The following is a 23,823-nucleotide window of genomic DNA, read 5'->3' as shown; positions in this document are numbered from 1 at the left end:
GCCCTCCAGCGCCCCGCCCTCCGCCGGGGACATCCCTGCAGCCGGGAGGGACCTGCCGCTGGGACTGCCCTCCGCAGCCTGCCAGGCGCCAGGCCCGCCCGCTACCCCTCTACCACCTCCCGGGCAGGGCTCGTTGTTAGGCCCATTTTACAGATGACGGAACTGCTGCTCCGAAGGGGGCAGTGCCTTGCGCAGGTAGACCCAATTAGCAAGTGGAAGAGCCAGAACAAAAATCCCCGGCCTGTGTATTCCTTCCTCATTCCTGGGCCTTCCTGAGGCACCCACCCGTCCCAAGGGCATCCTTCTCTCTGTGCCTCTTCCCCTCCTCAGCCTACTTCCTGGCAGAGATCTGAGTCAAGGCCTTCTTGAGTCCTCCCCTCTGTACCTGATTCTCTTCAGACTCCAGACTGCTCCGTATGGCTTCTGGTCACTTTGGGAAGACGGGGCTGAGGGACAGCTCCTTCCCCAACCTGCTCTTCTTGTCTGGAACCCAATCATGGCCTCGCCCTAGGCTTCTTGGTCCTCAGAGCCCCCACCCTCATCGCTGTGCCTCCATACAGGGCACACCCAGGGCCCACGCAGCTGATGGAGGAGCCACCCACCACCACAGCCAGGGCACACTGCCACATGCAAACGTGTGCAATGTGCACCGAACTAAGGTGCACAATAAGGAACTCATAGAGACGGGCCTCAAGACAGGGCTGGAAAGCGGGCTTGGTGATCTCTGCCCTCCGTCTAGACTGAAGACAGTTTTGGGTTTTTTTAGGAAAATTAGCCCTGAGCTAACATCTGCCACCCTGCCAATCCTCCTCTTTTTTGCTGAGGAAGACTGGCTCTGAGCTAACATCCATGCCTATCTTCCTCTGCTTTATGTGTGGGACGCCTGCCACAGCATGGCTTGAAAAGCAGTGCGTAAGTCTGCACCCGGGATCTGGACCGCGGGCTGCCAAAGGGGAAGGTGCGAACTTAACTGCTGCGCCACCGGGCTGGCCCCTGAAGACAGTGTTAATATTTCATTTATACATGTAGACAGTTGTTCATTCACTGAACACATGGTATTGGTCTATTATCTGAGTGTCTGGGTACCTGAGCACAAGGCATGCGGGGACCAGACCATCGCAGCTCCCCTCCAGGGAGCCCAAATGATGGGACTTCAGAGGCAGAAGGAAACCTTAGGAAAGACTGGGAGGGGAAGTCACTAATGCCTCTGGCAGAGGAGGTGACGTTTGAACTGGATCTTGAAAAATAAGTCAGGGAAAGGAAGGGCATTCCAGGCAGCAGGGAAATGGCACATTTTCATTTTGAGAGAAGTACTGAAAGGGGAGTAGACTGGGAAGAGGAGAGGGGAGATAGGGAACTCTACGAATGTGGTCTCAGGGGTGACATTTCAGGCCTGGCAGACGCCTCTAGCTTCACTCCGCACACCTCGCCATGTGAGGCAGACAGGCCCCCGGCTGTAGTTACTGGAAACAGCTCAGAGCAAGTTGTTTCCCTGCCCCACCCTTCCAGCAGGTATGACAGCCATCGTAGGTGTTATTAATAACATATAATTTAACTGGCCTCTTGTAGACAGAAGGACAGTGAGTCATGCTGCAGGCCTCTGGTTGGGGCACCAGGTGCTGTCGAGCTATAGCACAGAGAACTGCCTTGGTCGTCTCTGCCCTCCAGCACCTTGCACAGACCCTGACACAGGAGGTGGTTGTGTTGAAGATGATCTCTGAGTCCAGGAATGTCTGCCTTCTGGGAGAGTGGGCCCATTTGAAGACATGTTTGGATGGGCAGAGTGCATTTATGCCCCACCTCCACAGGTTAATGGGGCTGACTGCTCCCAGTGGCAAGAACACAGTATCTTGAGAGCTTGCTCAAGTCGCTTCTCCAAACCTTAGTTTCCGTCTCTGTAAAAGGAGGAAATGATAATACTCATCCTAGCAGCCTCTTGGGATGGCTGTAAGAATCAAAAGAGCTGTCTTCACAAATACACGAGCCACTCTACAAATGTGCTCTGTGCCTGAACGGCCCTTGCTGGCTCTGGAATGGCTGTTCATCTCCTTTAGCTCCCAAGGGAACTGACAAATGTGTGAATTTATAAATGTTTTGCTCTCTCAGGAGTATCTGCATTTTAAAGGAGAAAAAGTAAAGAAGAGGAATCTTAAGAAAGACTATCTAATGGTGGGATTTTGTGCCCTCTGACTTTAAGGAGCCATCTACTGGCCTCACTCTGGGGAGAAGGAAGGTAGCACCCAGAATGCCCCCTGAAGCTAACTAGAATTCCAGAAGCAAGGACTCGGACTTCTTCCTACTTCTGCTCCCATCTCCCACCTCCACAAGGAGCGAAGTTAGTCCATCTCCAGGCGAGCACCCAACCCTAATCTATCCTGGGGTGCTTAGCTCTGCATGTGGCACAACTAGGATGTTCCAGATAGCTGGCAGGGTGGACGCCAGTCCCTTCCTTCAGTCCACCAGCTTCAGCATCAGGAGGGAAGAGGGTGACACAATGTGCTGCTTCTTGGGTCATCTTGCCACCAGCCCCCAAGGCCTCTGGACAACTGTCTACTGCAAACCTCAGGCCACCAGACCCATCTGCAGTTCTGGTGGCTGATAGCTGGGCCCTGGTAAGTGTGGCCCAGTGGGATAGAAGAGAGGAAGAAAAGGGGAAAGCAGTGGTGAGCCCAGTGAGGTCCCTGCCACTCTCATCCTAGGGCTTTAGCTCCAGGCTCTTTCCTGCTTCTCACAGCCCTTCATGACCAGAACCCACCCCCTGCTCCCAACACACACACACATAGGCACAGCCATGGCTCAGTGAGTTCTGAAGAGAGAGTCGTGCACCACTCAGGCAAGAACACACGCTTGCAACAGACACAGGGCACCCACATGCAGCTTGCATATTCGCCATGAACATCACTGGCCAACACTAAGAATGAGGAGTCTGGAGGCAGAAGACCTGGTTCCCAGGCCTGGTTTCACCTCCATTAGCTAAAGGTCCTTGGGCAAGTTATTTAACCCAAGTCTCAGTTCTCTCATCTGCAAAATGGGTTGTCATGAGGGATAATGCAGGGTTGGCATAAGAGTCCCTTGAGAATATGAAATATTTGTAAGATGTAAAGCGTGATACTATTTCATAAGATATATATTCACTGGCTTGACATATACCTAGGACTTACTACCCCCTGCCACAGGCTCCCTAAAGCTCACAGGCTTCTTGCCAAGTGCTTTGAAGACCACCTCACAGCCCATGGTACCCAGCGCCAGACCCACATACATTTACACGCTGCCTACTGTATAAATATAGGTTTTATTAATAATGGGTGAAATCCCACAAATACAACTGTCATCTCTGTGTGATGGGGGAGTCCAAGGTAGGGTGAGGGAAGGTAGGGAGATATGTGCACAGGAACAAGGGGGAAAGAGCCCCAAGGGAAGGGAACTCAGAAATAGAATGAGCCTGGACCCACCAGGAAAGCCAGACATGCTCTAGGTTTGTCTGTCACCCTGGTGCCCAGGGCATGCTGCTCTGATGCCCAGGGGCCACCTTGGCTGATGGGAAGAGGGAGGAGATACATGGACAGGAGTTTGAATGAGCAACAAGCAGCTAGGGGAGGGGTGGGGAGTGAGAATGCCAGCTGGACGCACAAAAGAAGGGCCATTGGGTGGCAGTGGCCAAGGCCAATTTATGCCCGTGCTTGTGCTTGTGTTGGGTCCTGAACTCCAGGGATCTAGTGCCCTGTGCCACCCGTGGCTTGGGAGGGAGGAAAGACTAGGGGATAGACACCTGCAGATCCTGGAGACACTGGGCAGCACCAGCCTCATCCTTAGAGTCAAAGTGGGATCCCCAGGAGGAGGTTGGCACTGCCCTCCCAACAGCACCCACCACCATGCCACCATCACTCTTCCTCTGAGGCATAGGGGACAGTGAGTATGTGTAGGGCTGAGATCGCCTGTTCGCATCTATGTGCCTGTAACTCGGGAAAGGGGACGGAGCATTCCAGGACCGTGCGGCAGGAGCAGAGAAAGGAGACTTGAGTCTTCTCCCACTCACCCCCCAGAATAAAGTGCCTTCTCCAGTTCCAGTGGCAGGTGGGAGAGAAACACAGACATTATTGCAGAGGTGCCACCAGGCCCTGCCCCCACCAAAGGTGATGGGATGGGGGACGGGGCATCCCATGGCCCTAGGCCTCTCCCATCCCCAGGACTGGGAGGGATGACCCAGACAGAAAACCCAGCTTCTGTCCCAGCAGATTGTCTAAACCAACAAGGGCCTGAGGTGGGGAGAAGGTGAGGAGGAGGAAGAGACTTCCAGAGTCCTTCCCTGCTCTATTCCAACGTCCAAATGGGATTTCCAGGGGACCTCACCAGGGCCCAGCCCTGGAACCCCAACCTTAGAACAGCCCAGTTTACAAACACTTGTGTAGTGGGGACCCCAAGAGGGGCCACTTTGGTCAGTTGTAAGTGGGGGTCTGGAGAGCCTGGGGCTCCCAGGCAGACAACAGAGGAGGGTGCTGAGGGCAGGAAGGAGGGTGGCAGCCTCCTAGTGGTCTTTGCATGCAGATGTTGGAGAGAGTGGGGAGGAAGCTACAAACTGCATCGACTTGGGAAGACCCCTGGGCATGGCAGGGAGGGCTGGAGCCCCTGATCCCAGGGCCAAGGCTGGGAGCGCAGTCTGAAGTTCACAGCCAGCCTGTGAAGGAGCCAAGAGAGGGGAGGGTGGCTGCACCAGCAACCAGTGCCCGAGTCTACAAGGTTAAAACAGTCCCAAAGGGCTGGGCCTAGGGGCTTCCTGCTGCAGGGGATGGGGTGCAGGCCCGGGCAAGGCTCTATCTCTCCGACTTGACCCGGTAACGGAGTACAAGGTATGCCAGCAGCCGCAGGGCCAGGAAGAAGATGCCCAAGACCAAGAAGTCCATGTAGAGCTTGGCATCCTCCACATCCAGTGCTCGCAGGATACTCTGTGGCTTCTGGAATGGACAGTGTTCCTCCAAGCAGGTGAGGTCTCCTCGCTCCATGCCATAGATGGTCAGGATGGCACCCTCAAAGCCATACCTAGGCAAGCAGGGGCATCAGGGCAGGATACAGAGCATAGGCTCATTGCTCCCTGGGCAAATGCCAGAGCCCAGCTGCAACTCTCTCATCCCTGGGGGCATGGCCTCCTGCAGGGAGGAACAGGAGCGGATCGTGAGGGAAAGGGCACTGACCTGACGTAGGAGACGTAGGAGCTCCACTGTAGGTAAGTGGGGATGGTCTTGAAGCTGACAAAGAAACCAGAGAACAGGAGGACAGGGATGGCGGTAACCGGGCCCACAAAGGTGGCCACCTGGAGGGGAGGGAAGGGGACCGAGCTGTCACAAGGGTGACCTGACAGACATAGGACTGGGGAGCCGAAGGTTTTCCACAGGCCCATCCCACTCTTTATGCCAGCCCCCGCTTCTTCCCACCAGACCCTGTCCCCTCTCAGGGGTCCCCACCAGCCAGCCCTCCCACCTGGAGGGAGTTGGAGGCAGCTCCGATCAGCAGCCCCAAAGACTGGGCCACCAAGGCTGTGGCAGTAGCCAGGGCTGAGAAGAGCAGGAAGCGGCTGGTCTCCGCTGGCTGGCTTGTCATCCAGTACACGATGCTGCAGTACACCACTGGGCACACCACCTGGTGAGGGGGCACAGGGCTGGGCAGCAGACTGCGAGCCAGGGGCACGGTGGCCAAGACCCTCCACTCTGCCCAGGCAGGACCTCTAGAATGACTACTCCTAGAGTGTCCATGCCTGGTCCCGCCTCCATGCTGTCTCCTCAGGCTGACACATGTCCTCTTCCTCCCTAGCTATGTGAACCTCATTCATCTTCCAGTCTCACCTCTTCCATTAGGCCCACTCTGGCTGGTTCAGGCAGGGTGACTTCTCTGTCCTCTGAGCTCCTAAATCCTTCCCATCTGGACCAGCTTATTCCTTATACTGTCAATTAACTCCTTCTACATATGAGAGCATTTTGTCACCCTATGAGCTATCAACTTCTGGAGGGCAGGGACTGAGCCCACTGTGTGCGGTCGTGCAAGTTGTTCCCCGCACAAGGGTGCCCAACCAAGAGGCAACCAGAGGCCAAGGCCCGGCTGTACTCTTCTCACTAAGCCATGCCCCCTGGTACAGTGCCACATCCACCCTGAGGAAGGGGCACCTTTTTCTAATTGGCACAAAGGTGCCCTGTGGATTATTGGTGGCCCTGGTGCTTGGAACAGGGAGGTGGGGGCAACAACAACAAAAAACAGATAACATTTATCTATGTGCCAAGTACTTTACACGTACTAACTCGTTTAATTCTCCCAAACAACCCCAAGGTAGATACTATCGTCATTCCACTTTATAGATGGGGACACTGAAGCAAAGAGAGATTAAGTGACTTGTCCAACATCTTGCAGCTAACAGGCACGGTAAGGCTCCAGAACCACACCATTCTCTATTGCCTCGAATAAGATTTATAGAGTCATTTGTAGGGTTATTATTTTCATCATTTCTGTTTGGTTTGTCAGTTCCTAGACATCAAACCAGTTTGCTAGAACATAAGTTCCACAAAGTCAAGATGATATCTGCCTTTCTCCTTGCTGTATTCCTAGTACCTGGCTCAGAGCCTGGTGCATGGCAGGTACTCACTACCTCTTTGCTAAGTGAGTGGAAGTAATGGGAAGGATGGCAGGGGACCAGGTTGAGGGAGGCAAGCAAGCAAGGATGGAAGGAGAAGACAGGAGGGAGGCAGTGGGCAGGCGGGAGGAGGAGGCTCACCTGAAAGGGCACATCAGCCATGGTCTTGGCCAGGTAATATGCTTTGAGACTGTACCAGTAATTGAGATGCTCCCTCATGAAGACTGCCATCTCTAAGGAGACTGAGGACACAGGCAAATTTGGCACAGCTGGTTGACACCCTGGCCCCTACCCCAGGCCCCAGAACCCATGCCCCACACCCCACGCTGAGGGCAGCGAAGCTCACAGGTGAGCACGGTTGGCATAAGGGCAGCGAACATGAGGAACAACATGGAGAAGAAGAGGCAGCCGGTGTTGTTGAAGACCTTGCTGGCATCGTTGCCGATGTGCAGGTAGAGGAGACCAATGAGCACGCCGATCAACACATGGGACATGAACCGTAGGTGGGTCAGGACCTGTGCGAGGGGGTCATCACGAGGAGAAGGGAGGGGGTCACAGGCTAGGGATGGGCAGGCCACACTGGGGTAGGAGCTCGGAGCTGCCCTCATAGGCTCATAAACCCACAGGTGCATTGGTGTGGCTACTGGGGGAGGGACCCCATTCCCATCCCAGCTGCTGGGATCCTATGTCCCCAAAAGCCAGGCCTATGCCAGCCTCCTCTCCCCCAAATGATGCCTCACCGTGTCCCTGAGGATGGACAAGAAGGTCCTCTTGAAGAGGATGCAGAACTGTGTGAGGGTGCTGGTGGCAAAGGTGTGGCTTTCGATGGGATCCACTTCCTAGGGAGTGGAAATTGGATCAGGTGAGCCTACCCCACCCACCCACTGTGCACCCAGCTCAGTGAATGGGAAAACCTCTGAGGCCTTCCCCAGGGCAGGGGTCCTCCAGGTCTCCTGAAGGAGAATTCCCCACCACTCAGTTGTGTACCTAGAAGCTGGGCTTAGGGGCGTGAATCAGAGCAAGATTCAGAGAGAGACATAAGGAGGGGTAAAAACTTTGGAGGGAGGAGGTAGAAAGGGAGTCAAGGACAACTGTGAGGGCTGCTAGTAGATCAGTCACCTTTCTTCTCTCTAAGCCATAGAAAAACATTTATCCTAAGGGTGGAACACCTTTATGCCACCAGTTTCACAACGATATTATTTAACAGTGATTATAATGATGACAACAACAACAATAACTAACTCTTCCAGTTTTTGAGGGTTATAGTATCTCCTTTAAGGAGGAGACCTGGCACTGAGCAAGCACCAGCTGCACCAGCTACAGTATGTAGAGCCTTACATTATGATCTAATTAGTCCTCCCAATAACCCTGTGAGGTAAGTATCATCACCTCCAGGGTAGAGATGACAGTAAGCCACGATGGCCTCAAGAGCATTGGTCTTGCTTACCCCATGGCAGTGTGCCGGCACTGAGGACAATACACTACAGATGCTCAGTAAGAATTTCCTGAACCAATAAATGAACAAGGAAGCCGAAGCTCAAAGAGGTTACATAACATGCCCAAGGCCACACAGCTGTTACTAGAAGGTCTAGTCCAAGTCCTGGGTTCTTCCTAGTACCCAATGGTTGTGATGCCTCTAGGGGACAGTCTCTTTGGCAGGGCCATTGTCCATGGTCCTGTCTCCCCTCCCTCACTTTGCACTCTCTGCCCTCTCCACCCCTACTCACCGGAGGGCAAGGGGGGCAGGGGGTGAGGACCTCATTCTTCTCAGGGCTGCTCTTCTTCTCAGCCATGGCACAGAGCCCATTCTGCACAGCCCTGAACAGCATGGGGTTCAGGTCTCCATATTCTCCAGAGGCCACCTCAATGACTGGGAGACACAGAGGGGAGGGCTCAGCTAAGGTCTATCCTTCGTTTCCAAGGCAAGCCAGCCCCTTCTTGAGTGTGTGGGGAAGGCAGGTGACAGTGATATTTCTGCCCCCAGGAGGCCGGAGTGCATGACCCAAGCCCCCACGTTTGGCCCACCACCATATCCCAGCCTCTCCCAACAGGCCCCCCACTCACTGAAATCAGCCGGGTTGTGGTAGGTGGGGCAGTGCAAGCCAAGCCCCTTCAGATAGGGGATCAGGTTGGTGACCACACCCTTGAAGATACATTGGCCCTGGCTCAGGATATAGAGCTGAGGTGGAAAGAGAAGGGGGAGGAAAGCATGACCAGTGAACCAGGAAGGCCCCACCAGCACCTCTACTGACCTCCTTCCCTGTCCCCATCACAGGCCAGTGATCTTGGAGGCCCAGAGGCACTTACCTTGTCAAACATCTCGAAGAGCTTGGCACTGGGCTGGTGGATGGTGCAGATGATGGTACGGCCCCCCTGGGCCAGGGACTTCATGAGGGACACCACTTGGAAACAGGAGGCACTGTCCAGACCACTGTCCAGAGAGAGGCCACCATGGAGGTGGAGTGAGGTAGGTGGAACAGCTGCTATGAAGTGGATGGAGCAGGCAAGAAGGGGTTCACTCTGGCCACCCCTGTATCCTGTACACACTGTGTGATTCAGGAATCTGGAGGTACTAAGAAGCCTAGAGCACCGTTCAGTCTAACAAGCATATATTGAGCACCTGTTGAATGCCAGGCACTGGGATTACAATGATGAATAAGTGAGACATAGACTCTGGTCTGGAGGGAGAGAGATAAGCACACAGATCATCTGAGAGAATGTGGAACATGCTGTAGAAACATGGGGTGAAAAAGAGGGGGAGGATTCAGCTCTGCTCTACAAGGGTGTTGGAGGGTAGTCAGAGAAGCTTCCTAAGTGTCTGGAAGAAGAAAGAGCTAAGCCAGGTGAAGGTGGAACGGCAGGCGTGGTGGTGAAGGGCATTCCAGGCAGAAGACACAGCATGTGTAAAGCTTAGAGGCATGGAACACATGGTTCGACTAAGGAATTATGAGCAATTCAATATTATTAGAGCATAAAATACAAGACAGCATGAAGCCAGACGTGAGCCTGGAGAAGTAGGTTCAGACCAGGACCTTGTAAGTCCTCTGACTTTATTCTGAGGGCAAATGGGCCTCATTGCATGTTTTTAAGCAGCGGAGTGAGTATTGCCAGATTTGTCTTTTGGAGGAAGGATTGACCAGGAGAGACTGGAAACAAGGAGATAGGAGTCTGTTGCAGAAATGCAGGCAAGGGTTGATGATGTCCTGAACTTAAGCACTGGCACTAGGGATCAGGGTGGGGCCAATCAGAGATCAAAAAAGGAGGTGGAATCAGCAGGACTTGGTGACTGATTCGCTGTGGGGGAGAAGGTGAGGGAGGCATCAATCACGGAGGACACGGGGCTTTCTGCCTGGATGAAGGATGAGGCTGCTACAGTAGCAGGATTGGCAGGGATGGAGATGAGGAATGAGCCCTTATCTTGGCCCCAGGAGGCTGCAGACACAGGCTCTGGCCTCCAGCAGTGGAGCAGCTGCAGCCTCCAGCCCAGGCTCAGGCTGAGGGGATAGGGCATCCCGGTGGGAGACAAGGGGAAGAACTACCTGGTGGGCTCATCAAAGAACATGACAGGCGGGTTGTTAACCAGCTCCAGGGCGATGGCCAGGCGCTTCCTCTGCCCCCCGGAAAGCAGGGCTGTCCTCGTGTGGGAGCAGGACATCAGGCCCAGTGCCGTCAGGATCTCTGTCACCTGGCCCAGACCCCCCACCCACCCCAGGTCAGCTCCAGAGTCTCTGCTTTCCCCCAGGCACCACTCCAATTTAAATAAACATCTCCCTTAAGTCCATTGTCCCATCCTTGGCCGCCACGCTCCCACTCCCCAGCTCAGGGCCCCAGAACTCAGTAGCACCAGAAAGGGAAGCTGTCTTGCTCCCTCTCCTTCCCCTTCCCCACTCACCAGCTCCTTCTTCACCTCTTGCTTCTCACTCAGCTTCAGGTTAGCAGAGACCTGAGGTCCAGAGAGTAGGTGGGTCAGATATGCGTGGGCGAGGGGCACTGCCTTGACCCCTTAGCCAATGAGAAAGATGAGGACAGCAGACAGAAGCGGGGGCTGGGAGGAGGAGATGGCCATCCAGCCCTCACCATCATGGCTTCCAGCACCGTGAGGTGTGGCAGCAGCATGTCATCCTGCATAATATAACAGGACATCTTGCGGAAGGTCCTCAGTTCCCGTGGCCTCCCGTTGACCAGGATCTGCCCCTTCATTCCAGACTCCCTGCAGGAATATGGGTTGGGGATGGGGGTCAAGGCCGCTTCAGAACCCCCTCTATGCTCCCCATGGGGTCCTTCTTCCCGCGTCCTGCCCCATTCTACCCCAGCCTCGTCCTCACCTGTATCCTGCCAAGATGTTCATGAATGTGGACTTGCCAGCCCCTGAGGGGCCCATGATGCCAATCAGCTCCCGGCGGCAGAATTTACCCGATAGGCACTTGAGGAGGGTCTTATAACCTGCAGTGAAGGAGGGAGGAACTTTCGATCAGGCCACAGTGAACAGAGGCGCCCCAGACTCTTAGGAGCAGCCGTGGCTCCTAAGGTCCCCCTAGAAATGATCACTACTAATGTCAAAGTACCAGAGGCGACAACGCTCTTCTGAAGGCCCTGGGAAAAGCCCTACATCTCATGGATGGGCATGGAGAGAGGGTCAAGGTTATAGAAGACCCTGATCCTCACCTATAAACACAGTGGTCGCTCTCTCCGCACCTCCAGGAAGACTTTCCCAGTGATCAGCCTGAGCTGGCCGACTGTCCTCTGTGTTCCCATAGCACTTGTCATACGCCAGCATGTTTGTTACTTGATGTGCCTGTCAACCATCCGCCTCCCCGAGCCTCTTAGTCAGTGAGCTCCTTGGGGGCAGGGTCTGTGTCTTACTCATCTTTGTAACCTCAGCAGACTGTCTGGCATGTGCTAGATGCTCAATTAGTGTTTGTCCTGAGTGTGTGTTCTCAGAGCTTTTGCTTCATTCTGAAAAAGCCTTTTTTTCGTGCTCTCGCTGCCCATCAGGCTTGTCTCTGCAGACCCTAACATGGCCCAGTCAAATCTCACCTTTCATTCACTCACTGGGAGGTGGCATAGGCATTAAGAGCACGAGTTTGGAGTCAGGTGGATCTAGGTTCAAATTCTGGCTCCACACTTACCAGCTGTGTGACCTCGGGCAAGTTGCTTAACCTCTCTGAGCTCCAGGTCCCTCATCTGTAAAATGAGGACGACAGTACCTATCTCATAGGGTTGTTGTAAAGATTCAATGAGATAATATATGTAAAGCATATGACACAATGCTTGGCACATAGAGTGCATTTTCAAAAGTGACATTTTATTATTAATTCATTTGACAAATGCTTAATGATATCTACCACATTCCAAGCTCTGTACCAGACAGTGGACAAAAAAATGAGGAAGACACAGTTCCTGCACGCAAGAAGGTCACAGTCTAGGTAAAAAAAATGGAAAACATCTATGATCTGAAGATAAAATAAGGATTATAACACAAATACAAGTAATGTGCCATGAGAATGCAGAAAACAGAATGGATGAGGGCGGAGGAGCAGGGGAAAAATCAGGAATGGCTTCATGGAAGAGGTGGCATTTGAGCTATAACTTGAAGGATGAGCAGCATTCCAAAATGGACAGGGAAGGCAGAGGCTCTGCAGGCTTTGAGAGGAAAAGCTCTGCTCTATAAGAGCGTATACGTAACACAATCCAGGGAGCAGAGGGCAGTGACTCCAGGAGTCGTCTGGTGAGATGGGGCAGGAGAGGGAGGATGAAGCCAGCGAGGCCAGTCTTCCTGCTACGCTTGCAGACCTGCCTCAGTGAGGCAGCAACACCAATCCCCACCAGGTACATTGCTCACTACTACCCTCCTCCGACCCCCACAGAGCCCAGTTCCCTCTCCACTCTCCCTCCTTAGCAGATACAGTGAAGGAATATGATCTTCTGCTCTCTCTCCACAGCACCCACTGGTCCCTCTGGACACATCCGGTCAGGAGGGGGATCAGCTGCTGCCCACTGTGGGGTCCTGATCCCAACAATGGCCTGGACGGTGCTCTACAGTTTACAAAGCTCATGACCTCAGTTGCTGCTACAGCAACATGAATGCGGCAACTAGGGCCCAGGGAGACCAAGTGACTCACCCAAAGTCACACAGCAAGTTCTTTACTGGGTGGGGGGAAGTCATGGGTTCCAGCCCTCTGCCTCAGCCATCATCACTGTCAGTCAGAAAGACGTGTGGCTGGACGCTCCCGCAGAGGCCTTTCAGAGACACTCAAGAGGACCGATTTCTTTTGCAGGGGAAGAAATCGGTAATGAGGAACCTTCCCCTCACTTAATCACAGCCAAGCACGAGATCAAACACTGACGCCTGATACAAATATCATCTTACACTGGCCTTTTGTAATGCATTTTCCCCGATAACATCTCAGCTGAGCTTCACAGCAAGCCTGTGCCACGGATCTTCTTATCAGCCCCGTTTACAGATGAGCAAAGTGAGGCCGAGAGAGGGTAAGCAGTCTGCCAAAACCACATAGCTTACAAGTGGCTAGGAATCCATGTCCTAGGGCGAGGGCTACAGCCACAGCCTACAGCCGGGGCCCCTGCTGTCCCACAGCTGCTTGGCGTGGAAGGGGCCTGCCCGGCTTCGGGATGGAGACACACACCAGAGTTCTAGTTCTGCCTCAGTCAGTGACTCTCTTTCAATTTTGTCAAGTCACTTAATCTTCAGGGCTTCTGTTTCCTCGTTTATAAAATAAGGTTAGTAATATCTCCTCTCAAGGACATAGTAGGGTTATTGTAAATATTAAGTGAGACTGATAATATTTAATAGGAACGGGTTTTGAAAAAACAAGAAAGGTCATATATAATTAGGAGAGACTGGTGACAACTCCATCCCTGGGAAGGGCAGAGATCTCCCTCACTCCGCTCCACACCCAGGGCTCTTTATCCTCCCTGACTACCTCTACTTGCTTTCTGTCCTCCAGAGAAGGGGAGAGGGATTCAAGTGAAAAGAGAAGCCAGAGGAGGACAGAGGACAGAGAAAGGGGCCAGGGACGGAGGAGGCAGCAAAATGGACAGCAGAGCAGAATGGGGCTGGCAAGGTCAAAGGCGGGAAGGACCCGGTGGATGCCAATTTGTGGCTGGTGGGTTGAAGCGAAGAGCTGGCCCATCTAGCCACATTTCTTTTTATCTTCATTTCTCCTTAAAACTGTGAAGAAATGAGGGCTAAGGAAATAACAGCTATCTCCTCACTTCACCCAGAGCTGGTCTCAGGGCCCAGAGGCTGCTTAGGATACGGTGCCGGGCAGGGAGCCAAGATGCCTCAGTTTCCATTGGCTCAGGCCCTGTGACCTTTTGGTCACTCATGGCAGTGAGGGTGGGGAGTGCAGAGACAGCTCATGCTCAGCCCTGCTCTGAAGCACCCCAGACTTCTGTCTTGAACCTCAGAGAACAATGTCCCAGCTCCACCCCTGACCCACACCCAAGCTCTGGGAAAAAAAAAACCCAGTTTCTCTGTTCCCAGCTCAAGCTGCCCACAGCAGGAGATGCAGGGTATGGTCAGGGTTCAAAGGAACCCAGAGCTCCAGACCTGCCCTGATGGGGGAAGACAGGAGAAGACAGGAATGCTGTACCAGGAAGTTAAGAGAGAAAAAAGAAAAACGCCTGGAGAGCTGGAAATCCCTGGCTCCTGGTCCCAGCTCTGCCACATATTAGCTCTGTGACATTGGTCAAGTTACTCAACTTCCCTGGGCCTCAGTTTCCTGATTAGTAACATGGGATGTTATCTATCCTGCCAAACTTTCACCCTCCCTGCTTAGGAAGAATTGGGCAAGAATGAAGTAGGATGACAGGCATGAGAACATCTTTTAAAATTAGCAGCGTTCTATAGGTTCGAGGATATTGCTAACCACTGAGGAAGAACCCCTGCCACACAGCCCCCCACTTTCTCAAACCAGTCCTCAAACGCAGGAATTCTACCTAAAAATAAAGAAAAACTCAAGGACCAGAGGTCATAGTGTCAACTTAGAAGAGGGAAGCTGCAATAACTAACCAAACCTAGTGTCCCACAGTGCTCTCAGGAGCAGGGGAGCACAGACCCTGGCACCTCACTGTGTGCACGATGAGTGAGGGCCTGAGATTTTAGTGTCCCCACAGGGCCCACTGATGCAGGACTTGCAGAACGAGGGACACCCAGGCCTCATATTCCCGAAGAGGCAACTCCTCGGGCCCACCTCCCCACCAGGCTGCTCCCTACCCCGTTTGCGCCAGCAGGGCCCCTCCCGCACGGAATAGGACAGCTCCACGAACTCAATGTCCACGGCTGAGCGCTTGGGGAGGTGGGAGAAGCGCTGGGCTTCCGTGATGTGGTTCTCCACTTTCTTCAGGTGAGCGGTCAGCATCGGGGGCTCCGCCCCGTCCTCCAGCGCCACGGCCATGGCCACAGCCCCGGGTCCTAGTCCACAGCCCACGGCCTCCAGCGCCTTCTCCGCCATCACGCCGCCGGCCTGCAGGGAGATGGCCTGCTCAGTTCGGGGCAGACCCAAGCCCCGGCTCGAAGCTCCCCTGCTTTCTAATGCTGCCCTGCCCCTCCTCCCTGCCTCCTTCGCAGGGCAGATCGCCTGCTGGGAGCACCCTACTTCCCACCGCCCGAGCATCTGCCCTCCCCCGTCCCCCAATCCCGGCGCAGCGACGCTCAGTCCGGACCTCTCCTCGGTCCCAGGCAGCCCCAGCCCCAGCCTGGCCCCAGCCGGCCCCTCGAAGCCCTCAGCCGCAGCCTCCTCCCCGTGGCGGCTCTAATCTCCTTACTCCAGCAGGCCAGAAGCCCCTGGGGACTGGATGATCCGGAGGGACGGGGAGAAAGGAAGGGGCGGCCGGCGAAGGGTAGCAGGGTGAGCGCAGGTTGGACCAGGGGAGGGCGAAGGAAGAGGATGCTCTGGGCCTCCGGCTGCGTCCCCCTCTCCGTCCCTGGGCGCGATACGCTGGCCAGCCCCTCCCGCCGGCGCCCCTGGGCCCGCGCGCCCTAGGCTCTCCCCAAAGACAGGTGCACCGCCCGGACTCAAAACGCCCACCGCCAACTAAGCCCCCCATGGTGGGTTCACCCCGCCCCATCTCCCGCATGCCTGGTCACCTTGACGCGCCCCCGGGCCGGTGCGGGGCCGAGACTCAGCGCTGCCAGGAGCCGGGGATGGAGACTCCGGGCCCTCCTTACCTGCCTCCGGCTGCAGCACCCGCGTCCCAGCTCCCGGTCCCGGCTGCCCGGGCCGGGGCGGGACCGGGGCGGAGCGGGCAGCAGGGGAGGGCCCCCGGCCTCAGTTCAGAGGAGATGACAAGGTTGCGGACAAGCGATTGGGGCGCGCCCCGACTCGGCTCGGCTGCGCACACGCGGTTCCCTGAGCCTGGTCCTCAGAGCCCTGTCCTCCCAAGCCCGCCGGGCGATTGCGCTCTCCTCCCAGCTACTGCTCGCTGGTCCCGCTGTTCTTAAAGGGCTCGCGCCGCCCCGCAGCCCGCAGGGGACAAGGGTGGCAAAGAGGATAGCATCGCCGGCGACGCGGGGGTCGGAGCGGGTGCAGCTGTGGACCAAGGAGTGGGGGGTTGGCGGCGAAGGGCCGACTTGGAGGTGGTGAGGAAAGGAGAACTGAAGTCACTCAGCGGGGACAGGTCCCTGGATTACAGACTAAACAATGGCGTGAGTGTGTGTAGGGGGAGGGGATTGGGGTGCAGATTCCACCACTCTGAGGGATTGTGAAGGTGTTAGCCTGTCTGCACCGCCCACCCCCCTTCAGTTTCCCTCCGTTCTGGCCCTTGAGTTCAGGCTTCCCCCAGGGAATCCCCAAACTAGATAAAAAAGCTTTGAAAGCAAGAGTCTGGGACATCCTCCTCCCCCTCTCGTGCAGGCTCCCCACACTGCCCGTCTCTAAGGGGGAGGAGACTAGTTAAGAAGGGACAGAGGGTGACTGCTTTGGGGGAGCTTGCAGACAGCTCCAAGGTTAAAGGGGTACCCAGAGCCCAGCCTGCTCCAACTGTAGAAATCTTTATTCTGCCAGGCAAATTCCTCTCTTTAAGACAGGCACAAGCCTAATGCTGGAGGCACATGTATGCCTGGGCCTGCACAGGGCTCAGACACTGTCTTTGGCATCTTCTCATACACATGTGGATTCTCTTCCTCACCCCACAAGCCTTCCAGCATAGGTCCCCAGAGCACTCTTGGGCTTTCCCCTGCTCTGCCCCTTTCTCAGGCAATTCCTCTTGCCTGTCCCAGCCCCAGTCTTCAAGGGGTAAGTAGGTTAACCAGTTGAGACACGTGACCTGAGCTTTTAAGTTCCCACCTGTCACACAGCTGAGATGGATGGGAGGGGAGGCTGCTGCTGCTGAGACTTCTCCTTACTGCAGCAGCTGAGAGGTTACTAGCAGTCAAACCTCTCCCCCGCTCATCCCTCCCTCCTCCAGCCTCTCACAGCCTGGAGGCTGGCGGCCCCTGCAGGATATCTCCTGGCCCCATCTTGTCACTGTCAGGTGTATGTGGGTTTTGGATCCAGCCTTCCCTTCTTTCTCCCCTCCCATGTCACTGGTGCATGAATGGTGCCACATCACCACCATTCCTCAGGATCAATGTTCCCCTTCTCCAGATGGACGCTACATTCCCCAAGTTAACCTCCAATGCTCTACTATAGACTCCCCATCCCCAACAGCTGCATTTATTGAGCAACTACTATGGACCAGGCGTTATCTCATTCAATCCTCACAATATCCCTATGAGGCAGGCATTACAAATCTTCTTAGAGATAAAGAAACTGAGGCATATGGAAGTCAAGCAATGTGCCCAAGAGGACACATTCCTCTTGGTATGTGGTAGAGACAGCAGAGGAGGGCTTGAACCCTAAAGTCCTTGCTTTTATCTATTCTGCTAGGGGGACTCTCAGAACCCTATTCCCAATGGACTGTCTCCCTCCATTTTCTAGACAGGCTCTTCATTCTCCCAAGATAAGCTCCATATCTTAATGACACCCCCCTCCATTCCCTGGCATACAACTTTCCAATTCTCAGAAAAATTCCCCCCTTTCTTAGGAACACCCTGTCCCCCATTCCTCAGGTCAGGTTTCCCCATCTTCAGAGGCCAACATTTCCAAGTCTTTTATCAGCTTTCCACACTGTGGGATCCACACCCCATGTCCCAGAGCAGAGGTCCTCAGCCTTGGCTGAAAGTTACCACCACTTGGGGGACTTTCAAAAGATGTCTAGGTAATGTGCCAAACCAGTTAATTCTGACCTCTAAGGTGGGACCCAGTATTAGTATTCTTAAAAGCTCGCCAGCTGGTCTCACTGCCTAGGCAATGTTGAGCTGCTGCCCTAGATGAACCTTCCATTCCCTAGGTTAGCACGCCTGCTGTGCACCCACTAAAGGCCTCTCCCCTGGAACAGGCCTCCCCATTCTCTAGGACACCATCTCTCCATTTTGTGAACACAGCATCTTCCATGTGCTGAACTCGGAGTCAGAGATTTGCATTCTAACCTTGGCACTATCTCTTACTAGTTCTGTATTTTCTTTTTAAAAGTTTTTTGTAAGATTTTTTTAAGATTGGCACCCGAGCTAACATCTATTGCCAATCTTCTTTTCCTTCTTCTTCTTCTTCTTCTTCTCCCCAGAGCCCCCCAGTACATAGCGCATATTCTAGTTGTAGGTCCTTCTGGTTGTGCTGTGGGGGACGCGGCCTCAGCCTGGCTTGATGAGCGATGCTAGGTCCACATCCAGGATCTGAACCCCCGAAACCCTGGGCCGCCGAAGCAGAGCCCGCGAACTTAACCATTTGGCCCCAGGGCAGCCCCTAGTTCTGTACTCTTAAGCAAATTTCTCCACCTCTCTGAGCCTCATCCATGTAATGGGGATGATAAAAATCCTGTCTATCTTACTCTTATGAGGTTCAAGTGTCCAAGGGCTTAGTAATAGATGAGGATTTTTAATTCTCAAGAATAGATCACACATTCTTACTCTCCAGGTCAGACTTACCATGGTTCAGGGGCATTTCATTCCCTGCTCCGCCCCCCCCCCCCCACCGAAGAATCTCCCACTTCTTGGTAAAGGAGGGAAAACCACATTTATTGAATGCCTACTATGTGCTAAGCACCCAGCATCGAGACATGATCTCTGAGGAAACAGCTAGGTCTGTCTGTTTCTCCCCTGAATTCCCAGAACTTGTACACAGAAAACACACTCAATAGATATCTGTTGACTGAATAGTCTAACCAGTCCTCATGACAACTCTATGAGGTCAGTATTATCGTTTTGTGTTTCAGATAAGGAAACTGAAGTTCAGAGATGATAGGTACAAGAATGAGGTCACACAGCTGGTGTGATGGATCCAGGGATCCAAATCCAAGACTTAGTAATTCTAAACCATGACGTTATCTGTGATGTCAAACATTGTCACCTTCCCATTTTATAAAGCAGATCTGTCTCCACTCCCTTGAACAAACCTCTTCTCATTCTAGATATAAAACCTTTCCAACTTTGGAGCCGGCCCCATGGCCGAGTGGTTAGGTTCGTGCACTCCACAGCGGCGGCCCAGGGTTTCGCCAGTTCGGATCCTGGGTGTGGACATGGCACCGCTTGTCAAGCCACGCTGAGCCAGCATCCTACTTGCCACAACTAGAAGGACCCACAACTAAAAATACACAACTATGTACCAGGGGGCTTTGGGAGATAAAAGGAAAAATAAAATCTTTAAAAAAAAAAAACCTTTCCAATCTTCTAGAAGTCCACTAGGACAGACCCTCCCCATTCTGAGAGATACTCCCCCTTCCACCACACATCCCCCAGGACAGGCCTTTGATTCCCTAGAACACACCTCTAACTCCTAGAAGCGTTCTCCTAACTTGAGAGCAGTTGTTCCCACACTTTAGCGCACAGCAGAATCATCCGATGGGCTTGTTAAAACACAGATTGCCTGCTCTACTCCCAGTTTCTGATTCAGTATCTGGGGTAGAGCCAGAGAATTTGCATCCCTAATAAGCGCCCAGGTGATGCAGATGCTGCTAGTCTGGGAACCACACTTTGAGAACCATCGCTCAAGAGAACCTTCCTCCCTCAGTCTAGACCTCATCATCCGCAGAACAAACCCCCTATCTCCTCCCATGGACTTTCCCTCACCGCCCAGATAGACTCTTCCCTTTTCCCCACACAGACCTCCTCCACTCCCTGAGATGGATCCTTTCCTTTCCCCGGAATCCTCTCCAATTGCCACCCCAGAACCCCTCCCCCACCACCACCAAGGCAGAGCCTCCACCCAGGGCAGGTTCCCTAGGCCCAGACAGGTAAGGGTTGATGATAATTGGCTTAAGAGGAGCAAGGCAGCAGTACAAAATTCCCATCTCAGCTTAGCGCCAGGAGCTAATCTAGCACACAGGCTGCTCTGGGCAGGGATTTGTGGGAGAAGCAGTTGGTAAGGAGCTTTATGGACCTATGGGAAAAGAACGGTAGCAGGGTCCTGGGAAGGAACTGGACTGGGGACTTTGGAACTGAGACCCAGTTCTGCTTCTACCACTCCAGGCCCCTCGTCCACAGTGCCTCCCTTGCCGGCTGTGACAGTCTCATCTTTGAACAGAACGATTATAAAGTCTATTTGTCAATGGAAGGACCCTCTGCTGGCCACTTGGGGAAATGCAGCCCAGGACTGGGAAAGAAGGGTGAAACAAGAGGGAGGCCGACACAGCCCTTCCCTGAGGCAGGCAGTGAAGACGGGCAGAGGCAACCGAGTCAGGGTGGTGGAGGGGTACCTACTAGGCAGAGTCACTGCTGTTTCCTTAAAATAAAATCTTTACTGTTTTAAAATTATAAGAATATAAGATATACAGCAAAATCAAGCAATATCAAAGTGTATTTTTTGAAGCATAATATTACTCTCTCCATCTCTCTCCTGCTGTGTAGTGCCATTTCGTTGCAAGAACAAAAAAACGAGGGGTTCTCCAAAGCTGCAGAATGCCCAGGTTGTCTGCCCAAGAATCTGTCTCTTTTTTCTCGAGAACTTAAACGCTTCCCTCCTCCCAGTCTCAGCTGGCAGTGTTCCTTCTAGAATTTGAACTCCCACCACACCCCTCGCCTGCATCCTTTGCATGGAACCAGCCTCAGACCCGGCGTCCGCCCAGTTTTTCTCTGAGGCCTGTTGCCCTCCTCCTAACACAGGGCCCTCGCCACTGGAGGGTGGGACAGAAAGGTCACTGCTGGTAGGCATTCAAAATGCCTTATTTCCCTTGGTCTCTTCTATTCCAAAGGCCTCTGTCTCCACTCATAGCCTACCTCCCTGTGGACATACTCTGGACTCTGGATAGCTCCATTTAAAAATGTCCCCTTTCTGACCACAACCGTTCCCTCCTGTCCTCTAAACTTCAGTTCCTCACTGGAACCTCCAGGGCTTTGATTCTAACTACTACCTCCCAGTCTCCCAGGGCCTCTTGGTCCAGCCTGGACCTCCTGATCCTTCTCCAGCTGCTTTAATTACTCTGCTCCTTGGCCCCAGGCAACCCATGTACTGACTGTCAGGCCACGGTTGTGGGGCAACCCAGTGGTCTGTCTTCTGCTTTTGCTGCAAGGGTGCTGGTATCTGCTGTCTGGTTGTGTTGAAGTTGCCACTGCCTGATCTTGGTCTCCAACCTCAGCTGGGTCATCAGGTGACCAATCTACTCCCATATCTATTAATGGCATTTGTAAAACTTGACAATTCTTATAAATCTCCCTATACAATAGATTACTGCTCAATAAGCTTAATTCCTACTTTATCAAGGAAATAGGGACTGGCAGGCACGAAATCCCCTTCACACCTCCTACAAACTAAATTCACTTCCACTCCATCCATCCCTCTTTCCCTCTACTCAAAGGGGCGTCTCCGCTCACTTCCAAGTTTCATCTTACCTACTTGTCCTCCATATTCCTTGCCTAGTCAAGAAACTCAAGCTATTTAGCATGGTAAGAAAAAGTTTTTGCAAGCTCCCCCAACCTTCACTTCCTCTGCTACATGAAATGGGTATGCTCCTCATTCCCAAAAGCACCATGGGATTCCTGATCCTGAGCAAAATTCATTCATTCACCTATCATTCATCGACTGCCTATATTCACTAAGTCACAACATTACAGAAATGACTTTATTCCCCATGGCCATTCCTTCTTTTTCTCATCTTGGAGAATAATTTCTCTTTTATACCCGCTCAGCTCTTCTGTGATCTTCTCAGAGGTTGTGGACTTGCCCCAGACAAGAGAAGCAACAGCTTCCACACTCCTGGGCCACCTGCCTTCTCTCCCTACCCCAAACCCTTTGAGGGTGTCTTTAAGGAGACAGCGTGTCTCCTTAATCTGCAGACACCATGATGTTTGACTCATGGGCTGATTAGATGGAACTCTAAAACAATCAAATTAGTATTGTCACCCTCCCTCCAGGGGTCTCTCAACCACCCCCAGCTGCTAATATCCTTCCACAGGCCTCTGGCTGCTTAGACTCAATAACTCTTCACTCCTGGTCCGGTGCTTTCTAACCCATGCATGCTGAGCCTAGGATGCCCTCCTCTCAGAGAACTGGGATCCCACAGTAGCAGGCAGAATCTCTTCCGCTGTCCCCATGGTCCAGACAGAGCAATGGGATTTCGATTGAGCATAACTGATGAGACTGGTAGGGAAGGAAGGCCCTTTTCACAGGGTGCTGGCCTGATCCTGAAGGCACCACTCAGCAGAGGAGAGGATGATGTCAGCAATGCTGGATCACTCAAGGGGTAGCCCAAGCCACTGCTTAGAACACCAGCAAAACAAGGGCATCAAAAAATGAAAGGCAAAATATGACAGCAGTATTAGATAGTTAAGATATATTTTTTTGAAAGTATAAAGTAATCATGTTGGACTTCCTTATATATGCTTTGTGGTTTAACAGTTTCACTTTTAATTACATATGAAGAATGGGGCACCACAGTCTTTTCAGCATTTAGAGCTTGTAAAGTCTTCATCTGGTCTTGGTTAGAAGGAAGCTCTCTAATGACTTGGCTTTGGGGTCTGTCTTTGGCCTGTTCTATTCAACCTTTTAACCTACCACTTGGAGAAAAGTTGTCAATCAACTCTAACAAGACAAAATTTAATAAGGATCAACATGAGGGCCTGCTATTAGGGCCAAGGTAATAACTGCATACATCCAAAGTTAAGGAGCATGGTGTGGACAATAGCAAAACACATAAATTCTCAGGGGTTCTAGAGGGCAGCGGCTTCACAATAAATAAATAAATAAATGAGTGAATAAATGAAGGAATGAATGAATGGATAAAAGGAATTAATGGATGAAAGAAGGAATGGATGGCTGAATAAAAGAATGCATGAACAAATGAATGCATGCATGAGTGCATGAATAAATAAATAAATAAACTAAGTTAGTCAGTAAAGTAAGTAAGCCTCAGTTGTCTTCAACTATCTGAAGGCCTGATGGGGGAAGCAGGATTACATTTGTTTAGTGGAGGGACAGGGCACAGGTGGCAAAATTAGCACAGGATCCTCAAGAAGTGAGCTTGGAAGTACAGTGGCTTTGCTTGTGGAAGTTTTTAATTCACGTTCCTCTCTTTCACATTGCCATTTCTTGACAGGGCTCTCATAGACACACAGTGAACCTCCACACTGACGTAACCTTAAAGTCCTCATTGTTTCCTGCCTGAATTCCTGCAGCAGCCCCCTAACTCGTTTCTGCTTAGTCTCTCTCTCCCTAAATATAGCCCCCATTATGAGCACAATCACCATTCTACAACTTTACATAGTCCTTTTGGGCGGCCTTGCCTTCCTTCCCAGTCTTGTCTCTCTCCACAGCCTACTGCCCTCTGTGCTACAGACCATAAAGTATTCTTTAGGCTTGTTTATAGACCTAGTTTCCTCTGCATGGAAAACCTGCCCACTCCTTTGTAGATAGTAGCTCTAATCACTTCCTTGATGAAGCCTTTCCTGATCCCTGCCCAGGTAACACTGTCCACTTATATTCTGAGACTCTTAAATGAACCCCGGTAGGCTTCCATCACTCCACTCATTTAGATCTTTGCTTGCCTCTGTAGTGCAAGTCCCTCCAGGGCAGGTCCTGGGTTTTACTCATCTTTGTATCTTTAGCACCTGTCACAGTGCCTGGAATATAGGAGGAACTCAGTGAATGGCTCATGGAATTAATGAAGAGATTTGTCTTTCCACAATAGGCACACACTGTTTTTGTAATGAGAATTAA

General features: G+C 52.7%; 1 protein-coding gene across 6 annotated transcripts; it reads right to left on the bottom strand.

Annotated features, from left to right (window-relative positions):
- Positions 1-3,273: 3,273 nt before the first annotated feature.
- On the bottom strand, positions 3,274-16,503 carry ABCG4 (ATP binding cassette subfamily G member 4). 6 transcript variants are annotated; one of them, XM_070623275.1, is made up of 16 exons: positions 15,726-16,280; positions 14,853-15,102; positions 11,746-11,800; positions 10,942-11,059; positions 10,694-10,826; positions 10,509-10,559; positions 10,156-10,301; positions 8,924-9,047; positions 8,681-8,795; positions 8,344-8,486; positions 7,357-7,455; positions 6,963-7,131; positions 6,758-6,858; positions 5,476-5,634; positions 5,190-5,308; positions 3,274-5,037 (listed from the first exon to the last, which is right to left on the bottom strand). In XM_070623275.1, the coding sequence occupies exons 3-16, from the start codon at positions 11,798-11,800 to the stop codon at positions 4,812-4,814; spliced, it is 1,758 nt and encodes a 585-aa protein (XP_070479376.1). In that variant the 5' UTR covers positions 14,853-15,102; positions 15,726-16,280; the 3' UTR covers positions 3,274-4,811. The 6 variants fall into 6 exon arrangements, with proteins under 6 accessions (XP_070479376.1, XP_070479377.1, XP_008511617.1 ...); XM_070623276.1 differs by having other exon boundaries at positions 15,807-16,048; XM_008513395.2 differs by lacking the exon at positions 11,746-11,800 and having other exon boundaries at positions 15,726-16,503.
- Between the last annotated feature and the right edge of the window lie 7,320 nt (positions 16,504-23,823).

This window comes from Equus przewalskii, chromosome 6, assembly GCF_037783145.1.
Source record: "Equus przewalskii isolate Varuska chromosome 6, EquPr2, whole genome shotgun sequence".
Lineage (NCBI taxonomy): Eukaryota > Metazoa > Chordata > Mammalia > Perissodactyla > Equidae > Equus > Equus przewalskii.
Note: the sequence above shows the minus strand (reverse complement) of the source record. Positions and strands in the feature narration are given on the sequence as shown.

Coding starts and splice junctions, on each gene's coding strand:
- ABCG4 (XM_008513395.2), bottom strand. CDS start 15,090: ATGGCGGAGAAGGCGCTGGAGGCCGTGGGCTGTGGACTAGGACCCGGG. Junction 11,060..14,852: donor GCCCTGCTGGCGCAAACGGG/GTAGGGAGCAGC, acceptor CCTTCACTGCAG/GTTATAAGACCCTCCTCAAG. Junction 7,132..7,356: donor TGTCCATCCTCAGGGACACG/GTGAGGCATCAT, acceptor CCCCTCGCACAG/GTCCTGACCCACCTACGGTT.